The sequence below is a fragment of the Ceratotherium simum genome, chromosome 13, assembly GCF_057802395.1.
Source record: "Ceratotherium simum simum isolate JZ-2026a chromosome 13, ASM5780239v1, whole genome shotgun sequence".
Taxonomy (NCBI): domain Eukaryota; kingdom Metazoa; phylum Chordata; class Mammalia; order Perissodactyla; family Rhinocerotidae; genus Ceratotherium; species Ceratotherium simum.
The window spans coordinates 59136498-59149860 of record NC_141912.1 but is presented as its reverse complement, the minus strand read 5'-3'; the positions used below and the strand labels follow the sequence as shown (position 1 = coordinate 59149860).

The window sequence follows — 13363 nt, the reverse complement described above, 5'->3', positions numbered from 1 at the left end:
GGCATGCTACATTGCCATTTCACATTGTTTAAGAATAAGTGGGAGTCGTTATTTGTCTTGAATACAAACAAGAACTGGATTTGAGAAATCGCAGGAGCATATGTGAGCACAAACTTTTTCTCATTGAGAGGAAGACAACATGTAACAGTACGATTCCTATAATCTAATATAGGTGCTTTTGCATGATTTCTTGTCCTTACTGAATCTATTATATATTGTTACTTTGTAACTTGTCATATCAATTACGCATGTTATGTTTCCCTTTTGCTTTTAAGAATTCTGTCCCAGGAACCTAACTAACCAGATTACTATAAATTAATTAAATTCAAGGGAAAATATTTTTCAACTTGAGAAATTATTTAAAAATCATGTGATTGGAGTTTAATATTCAGATTTAGTATTTCTGGGTACAAGTTTGACTTATTTTTGCAAAATGAAATTTTCATATTCAAAGTGAAAAAGACTTACATGAAAATTTGGAGACCAAATAACCCAGCCTAAACCAGACTGCTGGAAGTTAATGTGAGAGAAAACTCAAGAGATGTGAGTCTATTAAAAAATAAGAAGGGAAAGAATTTTTAATTCATCCAAATTTCAGGGCTGTGGAAATGTTTTCTTGCCAGTTTTCTAAGTCCTAGGTAAATAAATTAATTATTTTTTAATCCGTAATATGTGAATGAGATTGAATCATAGAATTCTAGGAAATATCTCAATAGAGTAATCGTATTTTAGAGCATTTTTCATAGCTCTCTGGTGGCTTTGTATTTATTTAAAAAGCTATAAATTTCTGGGTACTCTTCATCCTCATGAATAATAAGGATCTTCATGAACAAAGAAAAATATCTATTTAAATATGAACATACCTTATGCCATAGCTGAGCTATGTCAAAATAAAGTTCTAACATTCACAGTCATTGCAACCAAAAGCATTTTTTTAAGACTACTTTATTTTTTGTTTAATTTTTTCATTGTAAACTGTACTAATGCACATGTTTGTGATGTTTCAGGAGCAGTAGATGTAAACTTTATTTTAAAATTTAAAAACTGTGATAAAAATAAAAATTAAATTTGAAAACCTAAAAGATGAATGAAGCCCATAAAAACTTGAAGCTAACAATTACAAATCACTACTTTTTGTTCTGCAGCATGTGAGAGCCAAATGCTTCTGTTTTCCTTGGAATCAACTGACTTTTGTAAACTTACTGTGTGAAATATTGTTTTATTTTCTAGTTCAGTCATTTTTGACACTTGACAGAGTGTTACTTGTTGAGAGTGTTTGCAATACATTTGAGCCTCATCAGAAACAGGAAAAAAATATTTAAAGGTTTTTAAACTAAGACTGTAAGTTAAAAGATGAAATAAAATATATTCACCCTAAAATTTCCAGACAAGCTAAAGGCCTTATTCTATCAATTATTTATATACAATATTACATTCAATGAGAGACCAAGTCTGGAGAATGCCAATAGTGAATATTTTTAATTCCAAGATGAAGGTAACTTATTTTTCAGTGTGTAAATTCAGTGATTGTCGTGGTTATAACTTAGTCCATCTTAGCTTGAAATTTTTAATAATATTGAGAGCATAACAGAAAATAGACCCTGAAATAAACACTCATTTCTAATTATTGAATTCTGAGATGTGCCTCCTTTTCATTTTTCTTATTCTTCTTTTTATATAAGTGTAAGTTTATACAGATATATAATTAGTGGAGCAATATTGCGTGTTCACAGTAAATAGAATGAAAAGTCGTGTGTCTGTTTTTCTTTAAGAGGTTGTATTTGCTCATCAAAACAAATGCTTTCCGATGTCCTTATTGTCTCTTTTTGCTCCTGGCCCTTTGGCAGTCTTTCTGGGTACCATTTTTTGCCCTAGTTATTCCTAAGGATAGGCTACACAACGGAACACAAAAGGCATGCAGAATGCCTCAGGGCTGCAGGATGTCACAGATACTTGTGGCTTACTCTGTTTCCTTTGACTCCGGAAAGAGCAATTTTTCTTGATGGTTTGATAGCTCTGGATGGAAAAAGGTAACTAATGTCTGAAAGAAAAAGTGCACAGAACAGAGAAAAAAGATGGAGAAGTGGAATGCCTTGATGGGAAGATGAGTATATCAGCTTTTTTCCTATTTTTCAATGATAATTCACCCTAACAATGAAAACTTCTTCTTTATTCCTATATAAGTGACTCAATGTATTCCATACGGTATTAAGATGTACAGACTCCAAGTAACCTTTGACTAAGGTGGTATTTTTTCCTACTGATTTTTGGAATGATATTTATGAAAAGAGTTGAATTACTTTCTACCAATATGTTGAATAAATCAAATCAGCTCTCCAATCTGATTGCACACTCTAACCAGTTTGCAGCAAGAATAATACATTGGAGAAAATCATATAAATTCCCTCTCTCTGTTTCATAGATTTCTGGACCAGCTGAGAATTTTACTGGCTGCATAGAGGTTCTAGAAGTAAATAACTGGAGATCTTTCATCCCTTCCAAGGCAGTGAAAAAAATTCACATTGAAAATTGCAGGTAAAATAACACTAATGATTTTTCAGATAAACACACCAAATGGTAAGATTTCCATTTGAAATCATCTAATCAGGACTAGACTATATTTCCTTCATTTCTTTTCTTCACATTTCCACATTCTAATTTTCTTTCTTACAGACTACAGAATTTAAGCTATATCCCAATTAACTCGGCCTATGTATTTATAACAGGTTTGTGGTTTGTGCTGTATAAGATACATCATATCCACTAACAGATGGTCAGTGAGCCAGCATCAGAAAACATCTATCACGGCGTTTTGGAATAAACACACCGCGAGTCACACCTGTGGTGTGTTGTTCAGAGTGCTAAAATGTTTCTTTCTTCCACAATATCACTCTCAAAATGTTGTCCTTGAGCTTGAGTCTCCTTCATTAGTGCCACGTTCCTTTCCGATAATCTGCTTCTGGCTGCAGAAATCCCTATGTATATTGGGGGGAGGGGCGAACTAAAGCGAGAATACATTGGACACTGTGTTAGGCGTAACGCATTGGTATGAATTGGTTACACAAATTGTTTTTCCCCGACAGTAAAGAGAAAAGGATCATTTTTGGAGCTTTATAGTGCGTTGGAAAAGGTGCACACAGGTTAGCTATGTGGGATGGCATGGTGAGGCAGGATGTTTGATCAGAGGACAAATAGCATAAAAGCCTGTTTGTCAACAGTAGAAACACATTGATTCATTCTGCCAAAAATTTTTGAAGTACTGAAATCCTCGTATGCACTATGGTCCAAGGTGAGGAAGCAGTCACACAGTGACAGTTCTCAAGGACTTTATAGTGCAGTAGAGGCGATACTGGTGAATATTCAAATGAATACATAAATATGAACAGTGCTTTGGGGAAAAAACACAGAAGGCTATGAGAACTTTACATATTTGAAGAAAATCGAATCTGCTCCTTCACAGTTGGGGGGAATTGTGTATATTTAAGAATTAAATAAATACGTCAGAAGGTAAAAGGATAATTCATTCTTAATTGTTTCACCTTTAGGCTAATACATTCGAAATATATTCGTGGCATCTATGATACAGTGGTAGACGGGTGCCTTTTTTGTTTGCCTGTGTGTTTTGTATTTAATCAAATGAAAACTTAATATCTTCCATTAGATGTAGACTCCAAGTCCAAAATGTACAGACTCCATATACACTGGATGGGTCTTAGCAATTTTAATGTAAATCAGACACCTGTAAGTCCTTATATTTTACCATTTATTCCTAATTTTTTTAAAAAAAAAGTTTATCTTCATTTTTGATTGATTTGCAGCTAGTAGTACTTCCTAACAATTTTTTAACTCTCAGGATTTTTGCTCCCTACTTTTCTCTGTTAAATACTATGATCTTTAACTGATATTAAATTAATTATGTTAATATTATAATTATAATATAATTATAATTAATATTAATAAGCTGTCACTAGGTAGTAAATCCATTGAAAAGGATGCAATCTTTTGATAATTTATATAATCATTTGCTAACTTAGCAATTTGGTAAGTATAACTTTTTCTATTTTTAATTTTATAAAAGTAGGACACACAACTTCTATTTGTAGGAATGAGTATAAAACAAAACAAAAATTCATTGTGTCATCTCAGCTATCTGAAAGCCAATTCCAAACTTTGTCTTTTACTGATCTCTTCTAGAGAGTCCTATTTTATTAACTTCCAATGTCATTCATTTGACCCTCATTTTAGAACATCCATTCTTTAACCATTCTGTAGGACTTACAGCATCTAGTGATGTTACCCTCCTCTAATATCTAACACGGCTGTAGACATATAAGAGGCATTTTGTTGTAATTAGAATTAGGAAAGTGGAGACTATTAAATGTCTCACCCCTCTCCCAACTCTACCATCATTTTATTTCACTGAGGACCACCTCTCCTAAGAGAGACATTATACTGGATTGGTTTAGAATACAGTTCCCGAAGCCTATTTCTGCAAATTATTGGCTGTATGACACTGAGCAAGGTTTAAAAGTTCCCTATTCCTCAGTCTTCTTACCTAAGAAATCAGAATAATAACTCTTGCCTCCTATGCTTGTGAAGAATATAAAATTGGACTCTCTCCTTTGTTAAGAGCTCAGTGACACTGGCCTTCTTTGCAAAATTTACTCCCATCTCCAGAAAGTTGCATCTTCTAGTGCCTCTTCCAGAAACCTCTTCTCCCTCTCCCCATCTCCCTCCCTCACAAGTCTGACTAGACCTAAACTTCACCATCACGCCCTCGGAGAGGCATTCCCGGACCACTCAAAATGAAATTACTCCCCTGCCCACATCTCCTAGTCACTCTATTTCCATAATTTGCTTTTTATTCTTTATGAGACATGTCATTGTTCAAATATATTCATTTATTTGTTCCTGGGTTTCTTTTATGACTCCCTTCACTAGAATGCATGCTCCTTGTGGCGTGGACTCTGCCGGCCTCTTTCGCTCTATTTCCTCAGGGCCTGAACAGCAGATGCTCAAAGATTTGCTGTATAACGTATCTGGTGATTCTACTGTGATTATTTCTTCACACAAATTTTTATCGAGATTCCTTTTAGATTCACTCTACACAGTGGTTCTCAAACTTTTTGGTCTTTGCACTTTTAAAAATTACTGTTGACTGCAAAGAGCTTTTTTTATGTGGAGTATATTTATCCGTATTTACCATATTAGAAAAGAAAACTGAGGAGTTTTAAATATATTTATTATTTAATTATTGTAAAATAAAAAGGTAAACTCACTACATGTTAACATAACAGAATAGCTATGAAATGAATATTTCATGAGTACAATATTTATGAAAAATAACTATACTTACCAAAACAAATAAAAATGATGAGAAAAGTGGTAGTGTTTCACATATTTTGCAAATATCTCTAATGTCTTGTTGAATGAGGACACTGGGATTCTCATATGTGCTTCTGCATTCAATCTTTCCAATTATTGTTCTGCTGAAGTAGTTGAGGAAATTCTGGCCTCACACACATGTATTTGGAAATGATGGGGGTATTTTAATAGACTTTTCAGGTAATTGGGAATACTCTGCTTGATATTATACCAGAACTTGGTAAGTAATAGATTGCTGAAGGTTAGTTGCAATGTAGACCATGAAACCTAATCAATGAACCTTTTATACTCTATTAAATTAAAATCCATTGTTCTATTTTACATTTTGAATGGATCTTTTACCCTCGCATGATATTATACTATAACTTGGAAAATATTGGATCCTTGAGTTATTCAGCTATCCCAAATGTTAACACTTATCAATATAAAATATTAAAAAGTCTTATCCGTGAATATCCCCTCCAAGTCTCATCAGAAAAGTCTTTAATATTGTAAAGCTGTCAAACTCCCAATGTGGATAAGATCTTCCCAAAATTCTAATATTTGCTTAAAAGCTCAAATTCTATCATTGGCAACAAATACTGTTAGTTGTTTTCTTTGAAGTGACAGGCTCATTTTCTTTTTGAGAAGATGTCTACATAATACCTAAGATTGCATAACCATAGTTTGAATGTTAGTTGTTCTTTCAAGTAAAATTAGGTTTCACAAAAAGAAGCAGCTAGTTGGTCCCACACATCAGGGAACTAGTAAGTGCTTCTTCTTGAGGCAACCATCACACTCCAGCATGAGGCAGAAGTATGGTAAGCATCCCTCCCTTCTTCTCTTCACACACATTATTAAAATAGCATATGCTTATAAGTTATAATTTTAAAAAATAGTAATTTTACCACTGCCTCAAGTACATTCTTAAGTTAAATTAGCACTTTTCAACTGTAAGTGGAGAATTCTATACCCCTTACTGTAATTTGGTACCACTGTCTTTATTTGTGCTAAGCCATCAGCAGTTGTTATCCACCGTTACATCTGTGCAAATGTAAACAGTGAAAAAGTCAAATAACATCTTTTTTTGTGAGTGTGTGAGGAAGATCAGCCCTGAGCTAACATCCATGCTAATCCTCCTCTTTTTGCTGAGGAAGACCGGCTCTGAGCTAACATCTATTGCCAATCTTCCTCCATTTATTTTCACCGCCCCCAAAACCCCAGTAGATAGTTGTACATCATAGTTGCACATTCTTCTAGTTGCTATATGTGGGACACGGCCTCAGCATGGCCGGAGAGGCCTCAGCATGGCCGGAGAAGCAGTGCCTCGGTGCGCTCCCGGGATCCGAACCCGGGCCACCAGTAGCAGAGCACACGCACTTAACCGCTAAGCCACGGGGCCGGCCCTCAAATAACATCTTGATATTATTATTAAAAATATTTTTGGGCCAGCTGGTGGCATAGTGGTTATGTTTGTGCACTCCACTTTGGTGGTTCAGGTTCACGGGTTTGTATCCCAGGCACGGACCTACACACTGCTCATCAAGCCACGCTGGGGCAGTGCACCATATACAAAATAGAGGAAGATTGGCACAGATGTTAGCTCAGGGACAATCTTCCTCACCAAAAAAAAAAAAAGGAAAAAAATTTTAATCTCACAGACCATGTGAAAGATTGTTGGGGTCTCCCAGACCATGCTATGAGAACTACTGCTTTCCATTCATTTATCTGGTGACGCTCTGTTTATCTGATCATTACAGCAAAACTCATCTGCACAGATAATTGTTTTCACAGTAGAGGGCTACGTGTGATTCAGAATTTTATTACAGGGACCATAGTCCTACCATTTTATGTTAATTATAGCACTGAGATGCAGCTGTTGAGAAGCCAAAACTGAAATTAATATTCAGTTTTACACATATAAAGTAAGGTGAGTATCCCCACAATATGCTTGATGCTCATTGATGCACTTTTTTTAATTGACCAAAAGACTTTAATTTTTAGAATAGTATATTCTAGTTCCTCATCTCTTTTTTAACAATCAGCTTTATCCTGGTGATGTAAGAAAATCCAGCAACAACTTTCAACATAGCATTGACAAGGAAATTGATTCCCTTTTGGGGTATTTGGGGTTTTGTTGATTTGGTGATGTTGTTGTTTGTTTGTTTGAATCATTCTACCAAGGTTTTTTCCAGTGATGGAATTGATAATAATTATGTCTATGTATATAACAAATCCTTTCACCTTTGGACTAATTGTTATATTATTTCCTACCTACTTTAATAGTTACCTACATTTACTTCACCTGTGTTCTTAATAACTAGATAGTATAAACCTCGAGCACAGGAACTTTATCACCATGTATTGGTTTAGGTCTTGTGCCCAGAATATGAAAGACTGATCTTTCATTCAAGCTCAGTGGTCAGATATGAATGCAGCATGATATCAAGAACAGCTAAATCAGTTATTCCACCTCTCAATTTCTGCCCTAGAGAGACACTCATATGTGATCTGATGACATTCTGAAGAGCCTTATTAAAAATTGTAAAACACTGGAAAGCAGGGAAATGGATGTTTAAAAGGATGATAAATATGATGGAATACTTACATGTCAGCTGAAAAGAATGAAATACATCCCTATGTATCAATATGAATGGATCTTAAAACATATTGTGGAGTGAGAAAAAAATGGTAGCTACAGCAACATACCATTTATGTACACTTCTAAAGCAGCCTTACATCCAAACCACCATCTTACCTCTTACTATGCATTCTCAAATGTCTCCATATAATGTTAAATACTCTGTATTAAGTGTTATTTATACCCTCTCTTTTAAATAGTTACTATTTCTGAAGGAGTGTTCCGTGGTAATGTGGAGAAGTATTCAAATAGAAGGAAATGATTCAGAAACAGAAGGCAGAAAGCATCAGAGACATTTTTTTTCTATTTTTAAATTTTTTGTTCACAAATCATCTCAACAGGCCATTAGTATCATTAAATTGAACATTATTTGCTTTTCAAAAGGTAATAAGTTATAAAGTATATAACATGCTGTTGTAAACTTGTGGTAACAAGCTAGATGCCCTACAAAAGTAGGGCAAATGTTTGATTTAAATGTTTTATTAGTAAAACATTAATGTGTAGAGTTTTAACATCCTAAGTATTACATCAATGCATTTATTTTTTAAAAAATCATTCACCATCATTTTCAAATAGACAATATGAACCTTCAAAGTAAAATCTAAGAGAAAAATTTGGTTACTCAGAAATGGGAATCCAAAGATGATCATTTTATACCTTCAAATAATATAATGAAATAAAAACTAAAATGAAAGAGAGAAATGAGATAAATTACAATTTTCTCCAGTTTTAACCAGCTGATACTTTTCTGACTACAATGTGCTATGAAATTGTTGTACTCTTGATCTCCTAGATTTGTGATTGTCATTTACACCTGAAGATCAGATGATGGAAAAAAGTTGAAATTGTAGCTTGATATTTATTCTACGTTTGTACATTTGAGACTGAGAAGGGAGAGCTTTCCACATGAAGCTGAATTTGTCACAGATGTAGGAACTCTGTTTTGAATGTATCTGCCTTGACATGCCCTCCTTTCATGACTGCCATCCCAGTGTAATGCTTGTCAAATATCTAAATTGTGCCAAAATTTCCTGGTTCCCATGATGAGGACAGTAGTATAGGAGACCTGCCTTTGGAGAATCTTGTTAATATCTACCAGGACAGCCAATAACAGACCGTGCAGTAACAGCCAACAACAACAACAAAAATAACAAGAATATTGATAAATAAATAAAGTAATAAATAGTTTATTTCAGCATTCTTCATTTTTAAGACTGGGTTGACATCTTGATGGAATCATGTGTGTTTGTATTATCTCTTTTCTATTATATATCATTCCTTCACTTCTCTCATTATTGTATTTGGTCCCATTTTTCAAGTCTGTCATCTTCTATGAATTAATTCCTTATGACTTTCATTATAGGAGTCTTTGGTTCACTTCAAAGCTTCTAGGAGATAATTTATCTTCTTTATAATATTGTTAAAATCTTACTGTTTAATTTATAACTTTTAATTATTTTATTATTTTTATTTTTAATAAAAATTGTATATATTTAAAGTGTACAACATGATTTGATATACATATACATATTGAAATGATTACTATAGTCAAGCTAAGTAACATATCTGTTTCCTCACATAGTACCTAGGTTTTTTATGGTGAGCACACCTGAAATCTCTCAGGAAATTTCCCATATTCAATACAGTATTATTAACTACAGTCATCATGCTGTACAGTAGATTTCTATTCATCCTATATAACTGCAACTTTTTACCCTTTAACTAACATCTCCCCATTTTTGACACTTACCTGCCACTGGTAACCAGCATTCTACTCTCTGTCTCTGTATTTTCAACTTTTTTAGATTCCACATATAAGTGAGATCATGCAATTTTTTTCTTTTTCTTTCTGCGTCTAGCTTATTTCACTTAGCATAATGTCCTCCAGGTCCCATGTTGTCATAAATGGCAGGATCCTCTTCTTTTTTAAGACTAAATAGCACTCTATTTTATATATATATATATATATATACACACCCACACACACACACCAAAATTTCTTTATCCATTTTTCCATCAATGAACATTAGGTTATTTCCATACCTTGGCTATTGTGAATAACGCTTCAATGAACATGGAGGTACAGATATCTCTTTAATATCCTGTTTTCATTTCCTTTGGATATATACCCAGAAGTGGGAAGGCTGGATCATATGGTAGTTCTATTTTTAGTTTTTTGAGGAACCTCTGTGTTATTTTCCGTAATGGCTGCACCAATTTACATCTCCACCAACAGTGTACAGGGCTCCCTTTTCTCTACATCCTCGCCAATACTTACCTTTATTGTTTTGGTAATAACCATCCTAATAGGTGTGAGGTGATATCTCAATGTGGATTTGATTTGCATTTCCCTGATGATTAGTGATGTTGAGGAAGTTGCTGTACGCCTATTGGCCATTCGTGTGTCTTCTTTGGAGAAATGTCTGTTTAGGTCCTCTGTCCATTTTTTAATCTGGTTGTTTGCCTTTTTTCTATTGAGTTGTATGAGTTTCTTATGTATTTAGGATATTAACCCCTTATTGTATATATGGTTTGCAAATATTTTTTCCCAATCCATAGGTTGTTTTTTCATTTTGTTGATTGTTTCCTTTCCTGTACAGAAGTTTTTTTTTGATGTAGTTCCTCTTGTTTATTTTTGCTTTTGTTGCCTGAGCTTTTGGTGTCATATCCAAAAAATCATTTTCAAGGCCATTGTGAAGGAGCTTTTCCCTCTTTTCTTCTAAGAGTTTTACAGTTTCAGATCTTACATTTAAGTTTTAATCCATTTTAAGTTGATTTTTGGTGATGGTGTGAGATAAGTGTCCAATCTCATTCTTTTGCATGTAGACATCCAGTTTTCCCAACACCATTTATTGAAATTTATTTTAAATACGTAGATTTATATTGATGATATATTAAATTTTAAAAAGATGATGAGATCAACTATGTCAAGTATTTTAACCATTTAAGATATGAAATTAAGGCTGTAATGGAACGTTTGCTTCATAAAGTTATGCTATGAAAAATGTATTAGCTGTATTTTAATCAGATTCTACAGTTCTACAGGGAAAATGTAGAGATGATATACTACAATCTTGAAAAATGTATGTATTTCCTCAGACAGCTAGACTTGTTGCCTTATATCAAAGACATTTTTGTTTGTTTGTTTTTGGGTTTTTTTGTTTTATTTTTTTTATTTTAAATTTTTTGTTTATTGCAGTAACATTGGTGTATAACATTGTAAAAATTTCAGGTGTACATCATTGTAATTCAATTTCTGCATGGACTACATCATGTTCACCACCAAAATACTGATTACAACCCATCACCACACATGTACCGAATTATCCCTTTCACCCTCCTCCCTCCCCCCTTCCCCTCTGGTAACCACCAAACCAATCTCTGTCCCTATGTGTTTGTTTATTGTTGTTATTATCTACTACTTAATGAAGGAAATCATACGGTATTTGACCTTCTCCCTCTGACTTATTTCACTTTGCATTATACCCTCAATGTCCATCCATGTTGTCACAAATGGCTGGATTTCATCGTTTCTTATGGCTGAGTAGTATTCCATTGTGTATATATACCACATCTTCTTTATCCATTCGTCCCTTGATGGGCACTTAGGTTGCTTCCAAGTCTTGGCTATTGTGAATAACGCTGCAGTGAACACAGGGGTGCATGTACCTTTGCAAATTGGTGTTTTCAAGTTCTTTGGATAAATACCCAACAGTGGAATAGCTGGATCATATGGTAGTTCTATCCTTGATTTTTTGAGGAATCTCCATACTGTTTTCCATAGTGGCTGCACCAGTTTGCACTCCCACCAGCAGTGTATGAGAGTTCCCTTCTCTCCACATCCTCTCCAACACATATTGTTTCTTGTCTTGTTAATTATAGCCATTCTGACGGGCGTGAGGTGATAGCTCATTGTAGTTCTGATTTGCATTTCCCTGATAGTTAATGATTTTGAACCTCTTTTCATGTGTCTGTTGGCCATCTGTCTATCTTCTTTGGAGAAATGTCTGTTCAGGTCTTTTGCCCATTTTTTAATTGGGTTGGTAGTTTTTTTGTTGTTGAGATGCATGAGTTCTTTATATATTTTGGAGATTAAGCCCTTATCAGATGTATGGTTTGCAAATACCTTCTCCCAATTGTTAGGTTGTCTTTTCGTTTTGTTGATGGTTTCCTTTGCTGTGCAGAAGCTTTTTAGTTTGATGTAGTTCCATTTGTTTATTTTTTCTATTGTTTCTCTTGCCCGGTCAGATGTGGTGTTTGAAAAGATGTTGCTAAGACCAATGTGGAAGAGCGTACTGCCTATGTTTTCTTCTAGAAGTTTCATAGTGTCAGGTCTTACATTCAAGTCTTTAATCCATTTGGAGTTAATTTTTGTGCATGGTGTAAGGTAAGGGTCTACTTTCACTTTTTTGCATGTGGCTATCCAGTTTTCCCAACACCATTTGTTGAAGAGACTTTCTTTTCCCCATTGTATGTTCTTGGCTCCTTTATCAAAGATTAGCTGTCCATAGATGTGTGGGTTTATTTCTGGGCTTTCGATTCTGTTCCATTGATCTGTGTGTCTGTTTTTGTGCCAGTACCATGCTGTTTTGGTTACTATAGCTTTGTAGTATATTTTGAAATCAGGGAGTGTGATACCTCCAGCTTTGTTCTTTTTTCTCAGGATTCCTTTAGCTATTCGGGGTCTTTTGTTATTCCATATAAATTTTAGGATTCTTTGTTCTATTTCTGTGAAAAATGTTGTTGGAACTTTGATAGGGATTGCATTGAATCTATAGATTGCTTTAGGAAGTATGGACATCTTAACTATGTTAATTCTTCCAATCCAAGAGCACGGAATATCTTTCCATTTATTTGTGTCTTCTTCAATTTCTTTCAGAAATGTTTTATAGTTTTCGGTGTACAGATCTTTCACCTCTTTGGTTAAGTTTATTCCTAGGTATTTTATTCTTTTTGTTGCAATTGTAAATGGGATGGTATTCTTAATTTCTCATTCTGCTACTTCGTTGTTAGTGTACAGAAATGCAACTGATTTTTGTATGTTGATTTTTTATCCTGCAACTTTACTATATTCGTTTATTACTTCTAAAATTTTCTGGTGGATTCTTTAGGGTTTTCTATATATAAAATCATGTCATCTGCAAATAGTGACAGTTTCACTTCTTCCTTTCCAATTTGGATCCCTTTTATTTCTTTCTCTTGCCTGATTACCCTGGCTAGGACTTCCAATACTATGTTAAATAGGAGTGGTGACAGTGGGCATCCTTGTCTGGTTCCTGTTCTTAGAGGGATAGCTTTCAGTTTTTCACCATTGAGGATGATATTAGCTGTGGGTTTCTCATATATGGTCTTTATTAT

The 13363-nt window shown here is 34.2% G+C and overlaps 1 protein-coding gene across 1 annotated transcript in view; it reads left to right on the top strand.

Annotated features, from left to right (window-relative positions):
• Window positions 1–13363, top strand: part of LOC147915740 (protein eyes shut homolog) — a 440056-nt gene that overhangs the window by 48511 nt on the left and 378182 nt on the right. The window contains exon 3 of the mRNA XM_087437836.1: window positions 2423–2535. Coding sequence (XP_087293962.1) covers window positions 2423–2535 — 113 coding nt within the window. The remainder of the gene's footprint in view (window positions 1–2422; window positions 2536–13363) is intronic.